At 37.7% G+C, this 19709-nt stretch overlaps 2 protein-coding genes across 19 annotated transcripts in view; both read right to left on the bottom strand.

Annotated features, from left to right (window-relative positions):
- The window catches only part of LOC131430710 (putative transcription factor capicua), a 152343-nt gene that overhangs the window by 7165 nt on the left and 125469 nt on the right, over window positions 1-19709 (bottom strand). For 12 of the 18 annotated variants that reach the window (XM_058595884.1, XM_058595877.1, XM_058595879.1 and 9 more), the window contains 6 exons: window positions 13340-15108; window positions 8426-9255; window positions 8138-8340; window positions 7772-7993; window positions 7509-7708; window positions 7308-7446 (listed from right to left, as the gene is read on the bottom strand). In XM_058595884.1, coding sequence (XP_058451867.1) covers window positions 7308-7446; window positions 7509-7708; window positions 7772-7993; window positions 8138-8340; window positions 8426-9255; window positions 13340-15108 — 3363 coding nt within the window. The remainder of the gene's footprint in view (window positions 1-7307; window positions 7447-7508; window positions 7709-7771; window positions 7994-8137; window positions 8341-8425; window positions 9256-13339; window positions 15109-19709) is intronic. The other 6 variants (XM_058595892.1, XM_058595893.1, XM_058595894.1 and 3 more) reach the window with 6 other exon arrangements.
- LOC131430720 (sex-regulated protein janus-A-like) overlaps window positions 1-19709 on the bottom strand; it is a 428138-nt gene that overhangs the window by 400447 nt on the left and 7982 nt on the right. The window lies entirely within an intron of this gene.

The following is a 19709-nucleotide window of genomic DNA, read 5'->3' as shown; positions in this document are numbered from 1 at the left end:
TTTAAAAAACCTGAACATTGGGCCTATTAAAAAAAACCGGGAATTTTTAGTCTCGCGCAACTGGAAAACCGGGAAAAAACCGGGTAATTGAAATCGCTAATTCACTTGCCACCCTGGACTAGGCATCCATTGCATACTGATATTAAATCTTGCTGCAATTTCGATGATTTCGACTATTATTGCTTCTCCCTTTCGGTGTTTCTTAACGTTGTTTATCATGATACAGGCCGATTTGGAGTCAATATATATGACACAGTCGTGGGCATTTATCTCCTCTATTAACACTCCTAATACCAAGCCTAAAAAAGTTACGCGAAGCAGCAAGCCTAAAAAAAGTTGGAACGATAACTTTGAGCTATCATAGCTCAGTTGTTACTTGACCAATCTCGATAAATTTTTCACCCTCGAATTTTGTGAAGTTTGTAGATTATTTTAAGTATATCATTATTGACGATCTTTTAGGAAAAACTAATGAAAATCTAATTTTTCCCGTTCCAAGTTTTTTTTAAAGCTCAAAATGTGCCCTATCTGCATTCATGCGGCACCTGCATCGCGAATCGGATATTGAGAACTTCAACTTTACCGAGTCATAATTTTGTTGTTAGTCAACCGATCTTAAAAATTTGTTCACCATTGGAAAGGTACTACTTCCACAAATAAACTGCACTAAAAAAACTAAAAATAGGGTTATCTACCCAAAGTTATAATGAAAACTGTAGATAGATGACCTAAGAAAAGATGAGACTTTTTACAATGATCGTAAATATCTCGAAATTCAAAGCAATGACCTATATATTTGTATACATCATTCGATTGCTAGTGATACCAGCAACAATTTTCGCTCAACTACCATTCCTGCTCAATCAAAAGAAAACATTAAAAAATCGATGAATTTATAAATATATATGAGTTTTTAATTTTTTTCACATGTTTGTATATAACTCAAAAATTAAAGCAATGACATGTACATTTTTTTGATTCAGAATATTGGAATCATTACCAGAAACAATGTATTGATGACCAAAATTATATATCCGTTCATAGAATCTCAAGAAATTTGGTACAAATACAGAGAATTTCTATTATTGGGAAAATTTGGCCAAACAACATGAAATCAAAACTTTTAAATTTCATGACATATTTTTTTTATTAGTTTAGTTGGAAATTTATTATAAACAAAATTTATAAAAAAAACTGAAACTTGAAACTTGAAAATTTTAAAAATTTTAGTAAATAACCTAAAACTCTAAAATAGTTATATTTTTGTATTGGACAAACGATCTAAATAGTTTTTATGCACAACCCAAACGCAATTGATAACTACTAAAATTCTGATTTTGTTTTTGGTTTGCCGTAGAATCTCAAAAAAATAGGTAAAAGATCGGAAATTTTAAAATTTCCGAGTTAAATTGCATTGCACAGTGGTGGATCCGATCCACAATTTAGGGGGGCAAAAACATTTGTGGCTTAACCTTATACTTTAGAGCTATGATGTCTTCAAAACAAATGATCAGTGAAGATATGTCGATGTACATGGTATTAGGGTGGCTCTTATTATTAAGGTGAACCAAAACTTATTTTCCGGATGTGTTGAGATAGAGGACTGCATTCTTCAGCAAAATTGTAGATAAACTTATATCGAGCAGCTTTGCTGAGGACACCATAGTAGTATCTGCAACGGTTTTAGTGTTACAGCCTTTTTTTAAAGAGCAACTTAGGGTGTTCCTCAAAAAATCAGATTTTTTGATCTAGCATTTATATTTTTCTCTTTTCGTATAGGTATCTTTGAACATCTTTTAGAGTTTGTTAAAACCAATTTTTTAATGACTGGCGTATTCAGGTAGCGTTTTCTGAACCGAAGTTATGGGCAAAACTAGTTCAAAAACAGGTTATTTTTAAACTGCTATATCTAACATTGAGGCAAACGAAAAAAAATCCGTTTTTTGTATTTGACAGAAAATATTTTCGAGCATGTTTATAAAAAAAGGCGGAGGAGACATTTTTTAAAATTTTTTTATTCATGTTCATACATTGGGTTTTTTCATTGGAAAATATTCGTATCATGTAAGTCATTCATTTAGCTATATATGAAAATAAGGTATTTTTGTCTTCTAAAGTGTCAAATTAATTCAAGTGCATATTCGGGAAGAAATCGTTCTGTATTCTTCGGGGAATGCAGAATGGTGTCGCTTTTGTAAAATCTCTAAGGCCTCTCGGTGGTTGGAGATTTTATCAACCGTGCCTTTTGGCACCTGCAAATCGTTCAGCATCCTTTCGGGGATGCAGGACGATTTATTTCTTTATGTTTTGTGCTGTTTCCTATCCTTTCCTTCCCATCAGGAAGTTGATGAGAAGCTACGCAAGGCACGAAGCTCCAAATAACTAGGGAACATGCCACTTGAGCCAATTAGTTCCGATAACATAGGTGCAGGGTTTCATTCAGTAAAAAGCATTCAAACGAAGAGGTTGTTTTTCGAGACGAAGACAACTGTAAGCTGCAAATAGATTGGTTGCTTGGTTCTAATCGCAAAGGCTGCTTCAAAGCCAATATTCGGGCCGATTCCAATTTCATAAGTACCTGAAATAGTAGAACTCACTTCACTGAGAAAGATGGCCTAACCGATTTGAGAACTGTTTCATTTTGTAGGTTACACTAGTTCATGCACTAGCTTTCATGTTTTCCAAAAATCAAACAAAACTGTTTGAAGAATACATTTTTTATATGAGAATAAGAGAGATATGGGAAGAGCATCATTACACCACTAGGTGGATAAAAACAAGTTTTACTTAATTTCGTTTGATTTTTGTGCTAAATTCAGAATTCTACTTTTCTAAATTGTTTACTAATAGGAAATTCAAATAATTTTCGAATTCTATTCATTCCGAAATAATTCCAAGTTTGTGATATTTAAATTTTAATATTCTATCGATTATAATTGATGTTGTTTAGGATAGCGGAAAATTTAAGATATATGTTTTTGTTCTGAATTGCTAGTAAAACAAAAATCAAGCAATATTTTTTTTTAATTTTAGTTGGTTTCTTTGGCCATGGATTAGTATATGGAATTCGTATAAATTTACGTTCTATTTCTTTTTGTACAAAGCCATTGAAATAATTTAAAATTTTCGTGTTGTCGCAAAATTTATTTTATTAATAGAAACAAATTCTACGTCTCTTTGAAACAGATGAAATCAAAACGGATTCCAATATTTTGACTTTGATTTACTGAAACGTTGGAACGCAATATATAACAGAAATTTTGAAATTTCCGATCTTCCACCGATTTTTTGAGATTTTACGGAAAACCTAAAACAAAATCAGAATTTTAGTAGTTATCAATTGCGTTTGGGTTGTGCATAAAAATTATTTAGATCGTTTGTCCAATACAAAAATATAACTATTTTAGAGTTTAGGTATATTTACCAAAATTTTTAAGATATTCAGTGAAATCCAAGTTTCAGTTTTTTTTATGAATTTTGTTTATAATAAATTTCCAACTAAACTAATAAAAAAAATATGTCATGAAATTTAAAAGTTTTGATTTCATGTTGTTTGGCCAAATTTTCCCAATAATAGAAATTCTCTGTATTTGTACCAAATTTCTTGAGATTCTATGAACGGATATATAATTTTGGTCATCAATACATTGTTTCTGGTAATGATTCCAATATTCTGAATCAAAAAAATGTACATGTCATTGCTTTAATTTTTGAGTTATATACAAACATGTGAAAAAAATTAAAAACTCATATATATTTATAAATTCATCGATTTTTTAATGTTTTCTTTTGATTGAGCAGGAATGGTAGTTGAGCGAAAATTGTTGCTGGTATCACTAGCAATCGAATGATGTATACAAATATATAGATCATTGCTTTGAATTTCGAGATATTTACGATCATTGTAAAAAGTCTCATCTTTTCTTAGGTCATCTATCTACAGTTTTCATTATAACTTTGGGTAGACAGCCCTATTTTTAGTTTTTTTAGTGCAATTTATTTGTGGAAGTAGTACCTTTCCAATGGTGAACAAATTTTTAAGATCGGTTGACTAACAACAAAATTATGACTCGGTAAAGTTGAAGTTCTCAATATCCGATTCACGATGCAGGTGCCGCATGAATGCAGATAGGGCACATTTTGAGCTTTAAAAAAAACTTGGAACGGGAAAAATTAGATTTTCATTAGTTTTTCCTAAAAGATCGTCAATAATGATATACTTAAAATAATCTACAAACTTCACAAAATTCGAGGGTGAAAAATTTATCGAAATTGGTCAAGTAACAAGTGAGCTATGATAGCTCAATGTTATCGTTCCAACTTTTTTTTAGGCTGGTGCTTCGCGTAACTTTTTTAGGCTTGGTATTAGGAGTGTTAATTGAGTTGCTGAGTGTATAGCGATGATTTCAGCGCTTGTAATACTTGTTTCTTTCTCCAGGTGACGTGATATCCTTTGGTTGGAAAATTCAAAATAGATTCCTATACCACATTTATCTACATCTTTAGATGCGTCCGTGAATATTTTCTTCCTGTTTTTGAATTTACCGTTCATCATGTACAGAACTTGCTGATTCATACGCATGGGATGCAACCAATACAACGCCTTCAACCTTGATCTCGTGCAAGGGAAACGTGTAAATATTGAAAAGAGTCGGTGAGAGTACGTCTTCTTGGGGAAAATGTATTGATCTTCTGATATTTGTTCCGCAACTCGACGTAGATTCTGTACGGTATATATGAAATTCGTTTGTGATTTGGTTCCCGATAGCTCTGTTGTCTTGTCCTCTCCGGGATTTTGTTGTCATTTCCGTATTTTCGGTGGTCCTCATTTTCGTCCGGATTATCCGGTGGATCCTCACCTTCGTCCATTGTTTATTTTTATATCAAAATGGCGTCTGAAAAACCGCGTGGCACACTGGTTTGCGAATAACGCGCTCTTCTATCACCAACGTTAAATTACTGTGGGATTTGTACTTAACACATGGATCAATAAGTCCCGAGACTAAATCAGAGATGTCTTTTCCGAGCTGAATTTCACATCTTCAACGCAACGAACGGCAGTTGAGTACAAATCTTTTGGAATGGATAAAACCTTCTCAGTGTTACTCCATGAAGGGTGTGAACGTTTTCTATGTGGTTTGAAGAAAATTACATCTAGTGAGGGGCCATTGGTTTACCTATCGCACATTCGTTCATTGAACCGTCGTCGCTTTATATTTTGAAGTGAACACGTCCTTCATTACTATGGGCCGCCTTTTCAAAATTTGCCCTGTGGAAGAATGAGTAGAACTCAATCGTGAATATCTCGAGTTAAACTAAACGCAACAACACAATTATTTCTCCATGACATCAGAAATACGATCAACAATTTAGGATTAAATTTTCAACAGTGTGAAATAACCATAAATAACTCAAAAATTGAATTTTTATAAATGTTCGGAAAGAGTGGTGGAAACTAGCAAACGCTTTCTTGCCTTTCTCGTATTCGCGACGACGGTTTTGGTAGTCAGGTACATATCAGTCCCGATGTTCAACTGGACGAGCATAAAAGATAAACCATGGTCGAAAATCGATCATTTCTTCTTGTGCTTTACACGAATCTGGGCGTAAAGTACCATCAGCAATAACAACACAAATTCTGCGTGGTACAAAGCCTAAAACGCTCTCATTTGCTTTTTGGATGTCGGTAGAACTTTATTGGTTGTGAGATAGCAGTGAAAATAGGAAACTCCACAACAACTCCGTTCGATCGAATAATATAAGATGAAAATGAAATTAATGGTCGCTGACCGTCAGCGTATCCCTACTAATTCATTTGACTTTCGCAGCCATTTTCAAGTGAAGCTCTCAGAATTCATCGTCAGTTGAATAATCGTACCTAGTCATTTGAAGTTTTGCTTGCTCAGTTTCAAGTGCCAAGTAGTCTAGCTGCTTCATTGTCTTCGCTCTTGGTAGTAAGCAGGTTCGAACGAATAGAATTATAAATGGAGTAAAGTATTAAAAATGAAAACTGAAGGAGGAAACAATTAATTTGTGTGTATTCTGTGATTGATATTTCAGCTATCTGATTAGTCTTTCATCTATTATCTTGAACCAATTCGAATGTTTACATGAACCTCATTTGAAGGCCGCTCTCACACGATTGAAAAAGATATTTTGTTACTTCTAGAGATCAACTGACGGTGATTAAACTGAGCCTCGATTGAAGAGAAACGAGTGATGAACTGAATGCTGCCCGTTCGGGCCGTCAGCAAACATTGTGTGTGTCAGAGAGTGAAGTTTTACTGCACTGTTCATGACTTTGATCTCTCTCATGACTTTCATCAATCTCGAAATGCGATAATAACCACCGTATTTGCCTGATTTGGCTCCGTGTGACTTTTTGCTGTTCTCCAAACTCAAAACGTTACTTTGGGGAATGCGTTTCGAGTAGATCGAAGAGTTAAAAGTCGAATCGAAAAAGGCACTAAGAGCCATTCCCGTGGAAGACTGATAGACCGCGACGATATCGCGAGGGTTAACGAACTCATGGGTTCTTATTTCTATTATTATGAACAGGGATTTTCATGAAATTAAATTCTAAAGAAGCAATTTACTTATGTTGAGTGCTGCCGTATGAACACGACATATGAAACAGTATTAATTATTCGGCTTTTACCAGTAGTCAAGAAAAACAGACTTGAAAATGATGTTTGAATAGAAAGCCATACGACCATTATGGAATTTTGGTTCAATTGGGTTGCTTTCTGAGATAACCGAATGGTACCCGCTTTCTACTCACCAGAATTTTGCGAAGGACGATATATCAATATAAACAATAATGTTTATTTCTACCGACAGCTAACGCAAAGCAGATGAAGACAAGGACTTACCGAATCGGAAGAATGGTTTCTAGTTTACAAATAAATGAAAACATTTTTCGTAGTTTAAATATTTATTAGCCCAGCTCACCAACTTCTTCAAAACTAGATCACAATAATGTGTAATTATGAATAAAATAACTAGAGTATGTAACGAAACGATAGGTTGTTCATTGATCATAAATGAGATCTCTCTGTACATATAATAGTGGGCAACTAGGGCCTAGTTAGTCATTATATTATTCATATCATGAAACTTTCGATGGCTGCTTCCGATTATTTTGATCGCATTGTACAATTCATGAAAGGCATCAAACTTAAAAAACATATTTGATACAACAGGAAAAAAACGAATTCAAAAAGATTTTGCCAAAATTTAACAAAGTATGTTGGAAAATAAAAATGTGTAATCACGCTAGCAGCCTATCTATTTTCGCTTCCACTTACCAACTCCGAGATCGGTCGGCGTCATCGGCCCGGCCGAATGCGGCGTGAAACCCGGAGGTTGGGCCATAAATTTCTGTCGAACCTCGCGGATCTTCAGCTGTAAGCTTTGCTTGTTCGGAAAGATGTCACTGTGGGCCAACTGTAGAAGGAATGTCGATCAGTTTTGGGTTTCGTTTTCGGGACCATTGTCCGTCTAGATACCTGAAAGTTGTTGGTCGCCTGAGATGATGGGAACATGCCTTGTTCCTGGAACAGCTGCATCACCAGATTGCGTCGTTGCTCGAGTATTTTTCGGTGCCCTTTCTCCTCGGCGGAATTGACTGACCGAGCCGACGGCGTTTTCGGTGTCCGGGGCGAGCGGTCCGCGTTATCTGCGGACATGTCTACGACAGAGAAGAAACCTTTGCTCGATTAGTCAGAGGTTGTTCGAACCGTGAGTCGGAAGCGAACGGAACTGTCCCTACCTTTGTACTGTTCCATGTTGAAGTCCGGTCCGAAGAATCGATTGCCAATGATGTAGGAGCTGGAAGGTGTTGCCGTGGAAGACAACGGTGCGCTGCTATCCGACGTAAGTGGTGGCGGGGGATGCGGCTGATGATGCTGTTGGACCTGTTGTTGTTGTTGCTGTTGCTGCTGCTGCTGCTGTTGTTGTTGAGACTGGTGGTGGTGGTGTTCGTCTTCCAAAGCTAGAATGGAAGAAATTACTGAATTAGTGTTACGACGATGAGGTGCTCACTGTAATTCAATGCTCACAAGTTCCTATCTCATGCCTCACTGTCAGATTAGAATTCAGTCAATAAATCTCACTACACATTAGAAGCTAAACTTACGTGTATTAAGTTGTTGTTGTTGTTGCTGCTGCTGCTGTTGCTGTTGTTGTTGTTGCTGTTGTTGCGATTGCTTTTTACGATAATTTTGGGTAAAAACCCGGGGAGACGATGGCACTGAGATTGCACTGGGTGACTGGCAGTCCTCTGGTTTGAACTGGGGTAGCGTTTTAAATTTCTTTTCAAAATCAACCTGCCTAAGGACACTGAACGAATGAGAATGAAAAAGAAAAACAAAACTCGGTTACTCCAGATTAGCTCAGTGAAAGTAGATATAGACGAAAGCCGTACTTATCCATATCATCCGGTTTGACCTTCTTGAAGAAATTCTTCGTTTTGGTTGTTGGCGAGATTTGTGGACTCTGGAATTCGTCGATCGAGGCTGACGTGGGCGTTGGCAGTGCAGATGGCATTTGTGATGATGGTCCGTTGTTGCTGTCGTCACGATTATGACCGCCGACGTTCGATTGCAGCCCCCCAGAGCCATTGTTCGGGGTACCGCTGGTGCTCATTTGACGCCGTTGTAGCGGTGCTCGCCCGAGCTGTGCTGGAGTAGGAGCCAGAATAAACTTTTTACTCTCGGGAGCCTCAAAATCCTCGTCAGTTTCGTCCGGTGTTCCTGCAGGGACCGGTATTTGCTGGTCTCCGGAATCCGTTGTTTGCAGTTGGGTACCAGACGAGCAGGAATTTGGTGTTGCGGGTAGATTTCGACCACCAGGGGATTCGGGCGGTTCCTGTTTGATAGTGATTAGCTGTGGTGGTTGTTGCTGCTGCTGCTGTTGGTAGCCCTGTGTGGCGGCAGAGATCAGAAGATTCGGTATCTTTCCCTGTATCAAATATTGTACTGGCTGGAGTGTTGTTGTGGTTGTACTTGACGATATGGTTGGCTTCAGTTGCTGGCCCTGCACCATCGAGGATGGGGTTAGTGTGTAAGCGGTTGAAGCGGATAGTCCTGGCACGTTGGAAGAGGATAAGGAAGCAGAGGAAGAGGTGGTGTAAGAAGGTGTCGAAGAGGAAGCAACGTATGAGGAAGAGGTAGATGACGAGACGGACACATTGGCGTACAGTTTCGAGCGGTCGTTAAGCGCGTATTGCTGGCTATCGGGTAGGACGAATGCAAACTGGAATCGAGATAGACAGGAAAATTCGGTGTTAGCGAGAAAATGTGACGGTTAGAACAAGCGGTGAAATCGTGTGCGTAGGCGATGGTAGCAAACGTTAGAGTAAATTTCGTTGTTTAAAGCTAATTGTTGGAACAATGGCTCAAGATGGTGGTCTAGCAGAATGTTTTCCGCACGGTAATAGCTATCTAACAAGCCATAGATTGATGAAATCCGTCCATTTTTAACGGAGATATCGAAATTTTTGTGTAAGCGACTTTTTCCCCTATTCCAGCAGTAGAATTTTTGAGCGCTGTCTGGCAAAGAAAAGCTCGGGAGCAACATAAAACACGATTTTTTATACTGTTACATACATTTATTTCTGAGTACCCAAAAGACTGTGTACAGCATGATATTTTGCATTGGATCGATTTTAGCACGGTTCTTTTTTGGCAACATAATCGTTCGAATATGCCATATGTGAACCAGATGATGGCAGAATTTTCGAGTTGAAAGCAATTCCATAATTATATTGATTTAAACTACTTACAGCAATAAATGCTGGAAGAACATAACAGCCATATACCATTCGAATCAGTTCGTCGAGATCAGCAAATGCGTGTGTGATAAATAATTTTATTCAATTTTTTTTCGGAGATGACTCAACCGTTTTCTACAAACTCAAATTCATATAAAAAGTCGTATACTCCCAAATTATGTTTGGTTCCGACCTCTGATTCCGGAACTACAGGATGATATGTGAAACGAAATTTAAACTGTGTAACTCATTTTTCTCGTAGATGGCTGAACCGATCTAAGATTCAAATGAAATCTAAGAATCATCTAGGATTCAAATGGAAAGATTTAAGATTCTTTGAAACATCTTGTTTTTCAGTCTGATCCAACGTCCGGTTTCGGAGATACAGGGTGATTAGTATAAAAATGTCTATTTCACATGAATTAATCAGGTTTATCGGGTTAGCAGATTTAGATAGTCGATAACCAAATAAACTTATTTAATTTTTTTTGTATTCAGTTTTCGTTTCGGAAGGCACCCAAAAATTCAATTCGCACTACGATTCCTCAAAGATGTCTACATTGATTTTCAAACATTTTGAAACAAATGTAAACAGCTAATCAGGGGAATTTGTCTGACTTCGGCTACACCGAATTTCGAATTCCGGTTCCAGTATTGAATCGCTTCTCAAAGCTCAATCGTTTTCTCAAAAAAAGCCAAATCGAATTTCAGAAACAAAATTTCAAATTAAAATAAATCCAATTTTATCCAATTCTGACTTCCGATTCTGGAATTGTAGGATGATGAATTTTTAAAATTCAAAACGATATAGAAGATGACAATCCCGAAAAGCTTTAAAGTTGGACTCAAAAATATTGCAATTTATTCGTCATATGGCCATACGAATCGGTTTGGGTTATACTGGTTCCTGAATACCGGCTCTGGAAGTACCTTAAACCCTAAAGTGGAAATTACTTCGACATATAATGGAATTTTTAATCGATTGTCACACTTTTAGATTCAAATTCGATCCGATTTACAGTTTCGACATTACAGACATTACGGACATTATTACAATGTCATGAAAATTAACACATGCGGATTGATAAAAAAGGTGTCATCTCACTGCTAGGTGGATTAAGCACGTTTTTTAATCATATCCGACGTCCGGTTCAAGAGATGCAGGGTCATTAGTGTAAAAATGTTAATTTCATATAAATTCATCGGGTTTGTAGATTCTGATAGTCGATGACCGAATAAACATATTTCAGTTTTACCGGAATTCGCTTTTCAATCCCGAAAGGTACGTTATTTGGAACGCACTATGATATCTCAAAGATGGCTGCACTGATTATCAAAAATTTCCAATAAAATGAAATGGTTTACAGTTCCTTAGATGAATTTAACTGACTTCGGCTACACCAATTACTGAATTTCAGTTCCGAAAGTATCGAGAATAGAGCAGCTCAATCGTGTTCTCAAAGAAGACCTAAACGTATTTTATTATTGACAAAATTTCAAATTAATGGACTTATGATCCCATACGAAATTAGTTGATTTTATCCGATTTCGATTCTGGAACTACAGGGTGATTTTTTAAGAGCTTGAGAACTTTTTGAAACAATAAAACGCATAAAATTTGCAAAATCTCATCGGTTCTTTATTTTAAACGTTAGATTGGTACATGACATTTACTTTTTGAAGATAATTTCATTTAAATGTTGACCGCGGCTGCGTCTTAGGTGGTCCATTCGGAAAGTCCGCTTTTTTATCGACAAATTTTGTTCAGCGATGAGGCTCATTTCTGGTTGAATGGCTACGTAAATAAGCAAAATTGCCGCATTTGGAGTGAAGAGCAACCAGAAGCCGTTCAAGAACTGCCCATGCATCCCGAAAAATGCACTGTTTGGTGTGGTTTGTACGCTGGTGGAATCATTGGACCGTATTTTTTCAAAGATGCTGTTGGACGCAACGTTACAGTGAATGGCGATCGCTATCGTTCGATGCTAACAAACTTTTTGTTGCCAAAAATGGAAGAGCTGAACTTGGTTGACATGTGGTTTCAACAAGATGGCGCTACATGCCACACAGCTCGCGATTCTATGGCCATTTTGAGGGAAAACTTCGGAGAACAATTCATCTCAAGAAATGGACCGGTAAGTTGGCCACCAAGATCATGCGATTTGACGCCTTTAGACTATTTTTTGTGGGGCTACGTCAAGTCTAAAGTCTACAGAAATAAGCCAGTAACTATTCCAGCTTTGGAAGACAACATTTCCGAAGAAATTCGGGCTATTCCGGCCGAAATGCTCGAAAAAGTTGCCCAAAATTGGACTTTCCGAATGGACCACCTAAGACGCAGCCGCGGTCAACATTTAAATGAAATTATCTTCAAAAAGTAAATGTCATGTACCAATCTAACGTTTAAAATAAAGAACCGATGAGATTTTGCAAATTTTATGCGTTTTATTGTTTAAAAAAGTTCTCAAGCTCTTAAAAAATCACCCTGTACAAGGTGATGAGTTATTAAAATTCCACCCGTCATAGAAAATAACGATACCAAAAAGTCTTCAAAATTGGACTCAAAACTATTCCAATTAATTCGTCTTAATAATTCATGGCCATACAAATGGTTTTGGGTTATGCTGGTCCCTGAGTACCGGTACCCTTCCCATTAGGAAAATGATGAGTAGCAACGGCAAGGCACAAATCTCCAAATAACTAAGGGAACATGGGACAAGCTGTATCAACACTTTTACTGAATATCTTGCTCGAAAATTGCGTATTGCCTCCTACGTTTAATTGTAATATTTTCCCCTGTTTTACACTGAAATTCACGACTTTTTCCCGGTTGTCCCGGCCACCTGTCACTCTGTATTTATAAATTTGGCTCCCAACTGTTTCAATTTGTAGTTCATGCTGATTGCTGGTCAAATTTCGGATATATCGTTTTCCTGTTCCCGGTGGCGAAAGTACCGGGAATAGTAATCAAAAATTCCAAAAACGGAATTTATTTAATTTTCTAAGAGATACCTAAACCGATTTTCGCAAACTTAGGCTCAAACTAAAGGTTTTTTGAATTTTATTCGGATCCGACTTCCGTTTACAGAGCTACAGGGTGAAATACGTTCTAAATTTCAAACTAAAGCGACGATGCAAGTAAGCGGATAAATTCTTCTAAATTTAGCTCAAAGCTGGTTACAAACCGAAAAAGTTATGCTTGTTTATGCCCAAGCAAACTTTATTGTTTTTATTAAAGAAAAAAAGTTATCTAAAAAATATTTATGAAAGTATAAGTAATATGATGATGTATTAGGTATAAACGATGAATGGGATATACATTAAGTACGTCAAAACTCAGTTAACGCTGTCATTAGTTGAAAACCTATGTTACAGCGTTCTTTGAATTTAGATTGGTCAACTACTAAATTCTTTTGAGCACTCAATTACTCTAATATGCAAAGAAATTCGTTTAAAAAGACCCGTTTCATACTGGTTATCGACCATCATCCCGAACGATACGGAGCCAACGATTAGCTTAAACCACGACATGGCATCATTCCGAAAAAAAAGGAATCCACCACTCACCTGCGAATTGTTGGCATTCACTGCCAGCATGAACTTCTGGCGACCGGCCGCGGCTGCCAGCAACTGGTTCGGCGTTAGAATAGCAGCCGGGCCGCCATTCTCACCGGTTGCTCCGGTCCCTCCGCCAACACCTCCAGCTGCGGAGGAATACTGTTGCTGACTATGCTGGAGTCCTAATGCCGATGGCGAGGGCACAACTGTTGAATTTGTTGGATTTAGCATTATAATCGATTGCTTGATATGGTTGAGGTTGTGGTTTTTGCTGTTAGTTGTGTTATTAGAATTAGTAGTAGTAGTAGTAGTACTAGTAGTAGTAGTAGTGGTAGTAGAAGAAGAATTTGCTGTAGTGGTTAGGAGATTGGTACACAAATTATTGATTAGTGGGGTAGTTGGTGGAGTCGGCGTAAGTCCCGCAACGGTTCCGTTGCTACTAGCAAGCAGTAGCTTCTTCGCGATGGGAGGATGCATTTGGTCCTTGCAATTGCTGACATCCCGAATGCTGGAATTACTTTGGAGTAGTTCGTTCAGGGAAGCTGGCGTTAGAACGATGATGCCAGTCCCGGTGGATTGTGCTGTTGTGGAATTGGCTGTCGCAATCGGAGTGGCAATCAGTGCCGATCGTGGTTCACGTCTTTCGATCAGAATTGTTTCATACAACACCGTCGGTGAGCTGTCATCCTTTTCGAGCTTAATTTTCCCTATCAGTGACTTGGTTGTTGATTGCTGAAGCTGCGTCTGATTTTGGCCAATCGTTGACCTTAGAATTGCACTGTTTGGACTGAAGAAAACCATGCTACCACCGCCGGTGCTGTTACCGCTACTGCTGGTATTGGTGGTATTGCTAACACTAGTACTGGTCAGTCCGTTGCTGCCGGGACTTGCTGTTACAGTTACAACATTCACAACATTCAATGGCTTATTATTGACTGTGGTGGTGGTAGTGGTTGTGGTGTTAGCATGATGAACAATGACGTTACTGGTACTAATGTTATTATTATTATTATTAATATTATTACTGTTATTGCTATCGTTATTTACAACATGAACAACACTGGTAGTAGCACTAGTGGGAAACTTAGCAGTGGTAGTAGTAGAAGTAGTAGTAGCACATGTAGTAGTAGCAGTAGCATTTTCATTATCGACACTATTAGTTTGGATGCAGAGTGTTTTGGATGATGAAAGCTCATGAGTTGAATGATGGTTAACATCTAGATGAGTTGTTGTTGGAGGATGGTGAGCGAGATCATTTATATTACTATTATTATTATTATTTTTATTGTTATTATTAGTAGTAGTAGTACGATTAGAGGTGGTGGTGGTGGTGATAACATCCATTAGTATTTTACCTTGTTTCATGCTCATCAGTATAGTGTTATTGCTATTGTTAGCATTTGCACTGGTAGTACAGCTATTGGTAGCATTGTTGTTAGAAGTGTTACCATTGACATTCGAGCTGATAGTATAGCAAATGGGATTTAAACTTATCGATTTACATTTACTGTCCGATGAGACCATCTGTTGTTGTTGTTGTTGTTGTTGTTGGAGCTGCTGCTGTTGTTGCTGCTGTTGAAGCTCTTTGATCGAAGCGGTCGAAAAGTTGAAAATATCGCCATTCGAAGAAATTTTGTTCATGTTGTTATTGTTATTATTATTGCACAGAATGTCTGTCGGCTCTGTTTTAATGGTGGTTGGGGTCGTAACCGTTTGGTATTGGTCTTGCTGTTTAGCAATTGTCTTCGGACTCTGGGGCATAGTTTTGAATGCACCACCTGAAACGAGAAAACACAGAATGAAATTTTTTCATTAGAATCTAACGAAAAAGGACACTCCTCCCTTTGGGGTTGTCCGAATCGTTGACGTAGGACTACACTGCTCTTATCAAAATCACACGCATCAGGAATCAGAACTAATTGGCGCAAGTGGCACGTTACTCTAGTTATTTGCCTTGCCGTGGCTTCTTATAATTTTTCTGATGGAAAGGGAATTGTGAAGTGGATGAGGTGGGAAACCAACACAAAACAATAAAAAAACAAATATCTGTACCCCGAAAGGATGCTAAACGATCTACAGGTGACAAAATGCACATTCAATAAAACCTCCAACCCTCGAGAGGATTTAGAGATTTTACAAAAGCGAAATCATTCTGCATTCCCGAAGTGAATTCGACCCTCTAAAACCTTTTAAGATCAATACAAAAATACGATAAACCTCTCTGAGTATATCTCCTTACCACATTGGGTGAGAAACGATAGAATATCCTTTAATTTTAGTTCCCCATACACAGATTCAGCCATGTATGGAGAACCGAAAACCCGGATACGTAGTTGCGTCAATGCCGGATGATATGAAGTACCGTTGAGTTTGCAATGTCCAGTCAGAGCTCTGACCAAAATACTGCAATAATGCTTGGAAAAATGCATTATACTTTTTGAAATTTTCATAATCAAATCTGGTAAAAATGCTCTTGTCTGAGCGCAAGTGTTTTATCCAACTAATTGACAGGGGAAAAGCTAATTTAGGACCAACGAAATCATTTTTAGCGTCAGCTCTAGTAAAGTCATCAGCCCATTTATTTTCAGTAATACCATAATGGCCGATGGATACCGATAAGAAGTGAACAGCATTTGAAATGCTGAGATCTTCAATTTAAGTTCGACATGCGATCACTAAATTCGACCGTGAATCATTTGAACTGAGGACCTTTAAAGCATCCTGACAGACGGAACAAAAGTAAATTCGACACGGCTTACCTGTTTGGTGGATTTATACAACTGGGACAGGTGGACTGTAGCGTTATTCTTAGCCAGTTGGGAACCGCTACTGACACTACACGAGAGCAGAACAGACATCCAATCACCATTGCACGAAAGCTCGAATGCAAGAGTCCATAAGCGATTGATGGGTTGCTCAGGGCGACTCCGTAGGCGAATTGGTGATCACTTTGACTAACATCCGTTAAATTTTTTACGCACATCTCTATTTGGATGCCTGATTTAATATGGCAACTTCCAGTTTATCGATATTCCTTGAAACGCCATCTTGGATTTTAGTACGACCTCAAACATAGCTTTCCGGCATCTGCTCTGCAAACCCGTTTAGAAAATACACGTATTAAAGGGTTTCAAATAAATATCAATAAACCGGAAGTCGCCATCTTGGATTTCGCATCGACCTCAAACAACCTTTTCGATATCTACACATCAAATCCATTTCGAAAATACCCATATTGTAAGGGTTTTCAAGGAATATCAATAAACCGGAAGTAGCCATCTTCAGAGTGGCTTTTCCCGGTTTGCGAGATAATAATTCCCGGTTTTAGAATAGGCCCAAATCGCCTCTGTATAAATTGTGGTAATTCGCTTGCAAATTCATTGTTCAATGAACGAAATCCTCAATTTTCATGGTCTGATTGTAATGGAAACCATAAACTCAATTATTGACGTTCTCATGTCCGAAAAAAAATTAAAATCTCATCTCAAAATAAAAATTTTACTCACGAGTACAGGATTCAATATATAATATGTCGGCGATCAATATAGCAAGGGATAAATCTTGATCGAATGCCAAGAGTGTCGAGTCCAATGAATAGGCTAGGCAGCTTGTGAGGGTTATTCCAAGGTAGGTACTGCTTCTATTCGGTGGGCGGTAGTTGTATCTTTTATGCGTTTGAACATGATAAATGAGCATTTGTCGATGTTCGAAGCAATTCGATCTACCTGACACCAATTGTGGAAAAAACAAGTTGGTGTTGGAGAAAAACGGCATCCTCGTTGCTTCGAACTATTTGAAACAGATTGAGATCATCAGCGAGAGATAAGCGTGGCCATTCCAAAGAAAGATTCACATCGTTGAAGTACAAGAGGAAGATTAAAGGTCCAAGATGACTGCCTTGTGGAATCCCAGATGAAGTAAACTTTTTGGATACATGCCCACTTATCTTGATTGCTAATCGGCGATTATTGAGGTATGAGCAAAACCAACGCAGCATGTTAGAACCAATGTCCAATCGGTCCAACTTAGCGGAAAATAATTTTGTCAAAGGCTGTGGAAAGGTCCGTATAGATAACGCCAGTTTATAAACCGCAGGACATAGCATCCGTCACAAATGTCGTGAAGGATAAGAGATTGGACTGTTTCGGCATAAACCCATGTTGTGTTAAACCTGGTACAAGTTAATGGGCTGGGTCTAAGCCGACTTTGAAAGAGGTAAAAGTCATCAGTTTCTTTACTCACCAACCTAACCACATCGGGGTCATCGATCTTTTGTTTTCTTATTTGGGTTATGAATGCTAAGCATTGCTCGTGGAATAACGAGTTCTTCATAATGAACTCTTCAAAGCAAAGTCTTGGCATTACATTCCTTTTGTGGAATGTGGCCTTTCTTTTTCAAAAGATTTCGCATGGAGTACAGAACCATTGCTTGACTAGCGCTACAATCCTACTGACACTAAGAATCCTTCCAGCACGAACATACGACAACTAGCTTGTAAGACCGGCGCCCTAAGCATTGAATTCTTTGCTGATTTCTAATAAGTTTTATTTTCAAATAGCCCAACTAGTTTATCTTCAATGAGAATCTTTCTACAATTGAAGGAGAGTTGGTATCACTGGGAGTACGAAGCGGTGCCTAAGTGTTGCCCTAAAAAAAGTCTAATTTTCAATGTGTATCAAACAACTTATAGTAAAGTAATTGATCTATACAGTTAATTCAAGTGATGCTGTGTCAAGTGGTTGTTCATTAGTGAAAAGTGTTGTTTACTAAATATTGCTGATTCGTGAAACTAAAAAATGTTCAAGCGACGGAAGCTGCGAATTGACCGCCCAAAATTAAACGACGTCAACCGATCGAAGCGTCATCTGCATATCATTGTCTGTATTATCGGATTTATGTTATCAGATCTAAGTAGAATCTGTGATAATTCACTAGTCAATCTAAAATTGGTTTGCAGCTAAGCTACCCGCGAATGTATATTTTATTTATTTTTTAAGTAGTGATGCATCATCTCGCGTTGTTTACATCAATGCAAATAGGAAAAGCAAGATACTGGTGAGATCGTTCCCTAGAGATATTTCACATTTCTCTTATTTACAATATAATTAAATATTTTTTTTGCGACCGTGTTTAACTAGGACGCATGTAATTATAGTTTAGACTGCGAGGAGGATCCATTTAGTATTTTATTATTTTGGTTAGGGAGTAGATATCGACATTATTTCGTATCGCGTAAGGCGCTGTTGTTCGATTGAATTGAGTGATATCTTGCCAGCATTCATTTAAAAAAAAAACAGAATACAATCAATTAAATGTATGAATTAATATCGAACCTCCCGACAACCGGCTGCCCGGAGTTTTACGAGTTTCGAAAGAAATTTCGTATTTTAGTAGGAAGCACATATTAATACAAAACGCGATAAACTGCAACGTATTCCCGGTAGCCGGCTACCCAGAGCAATAAACACATGATAATATTTTTCGAAGATGTACTAACAAACAACCCCTTCCTGTGATGCCTGTGGAATTGTAGAGGATTCCTCGGTTTCTAGTAGCAACATGCATTAAACTAACAGTGCTATTCCCAAGCAAGTTGTTTCAGAAAAACATTTTGCAAGCTTAATTGGTTCTGATCAATAACTGAGTAGCAACAAACGTGCGGTCTCTACTGCTAATGCTATGAGAAATCCGGTTTTTGGAAAGAGCTCAAATCGCCACTGTTTAGTTTTTTTTTAAATTCCTTTGATTCAAGCTTTAAACAGATATCCCATATCCAAAAAAGTACTTTATGATAGGCCCTCTAATTGAGGATTGAAGTACTTTCCAGGCATCTCGATGTATAAATAGGAAACAATTAATAACAATATCCTATCAGACAAAAAATGCAAAATTCTCAAGTAATAAAATTCAATTTCAATTTATCATCATCAATGTACATTTACAAAAGATTTAGCAAAACCGTTCGGCTGCCACGACTTACTCTTCTAAAACACCATTTTTTACTAATGTATCTATTAGTGAATAAACTAATCCATCATGTCATCCTATTTTTGAAATGCAGCATTTTGACGATTTCAATGCGTTGATGAGCAAATAAATCAAATGATAACTGTAAAAACATGCTAAACATCTCTCGTGGAGTAATCAGAAAGTACGAGTTCTTCATGATAAACTCTCCGATAGTTTTTAGCCAGTTTTCATCAAGTTCCGGACAAGTGTTGCCTCACATTTTTTGGACGCTTGAGCCCAAATTTTTTTGAACTCCTGCATGTTCCTAGCTGCCTTACCAGTCTTCTTGAAGACCCTCTTCACAATTGCCCTGTAACGTTCGATGGGTCGAAGCTGAGGGCAATTTGGTGGATTGATATTTTTCCCAAC

This window comes from Malaya genurostris, chromosome 2 (assembly GCF_030247185.1).
Source record: "Malaya genurostris strain Urasoe2022 chromosome 2, Malgen_1.1, whole genome shotgun sequence".
Taxonomy (NCBI): Eukaryota; Metazoa; Arthropoda; class Insecta; order Diptera; family Culicidae; genus Malaya; species Malaya genurostris.
This window is presented reverse-complemented; position numbering and strand designations above follow the sequence as displayed.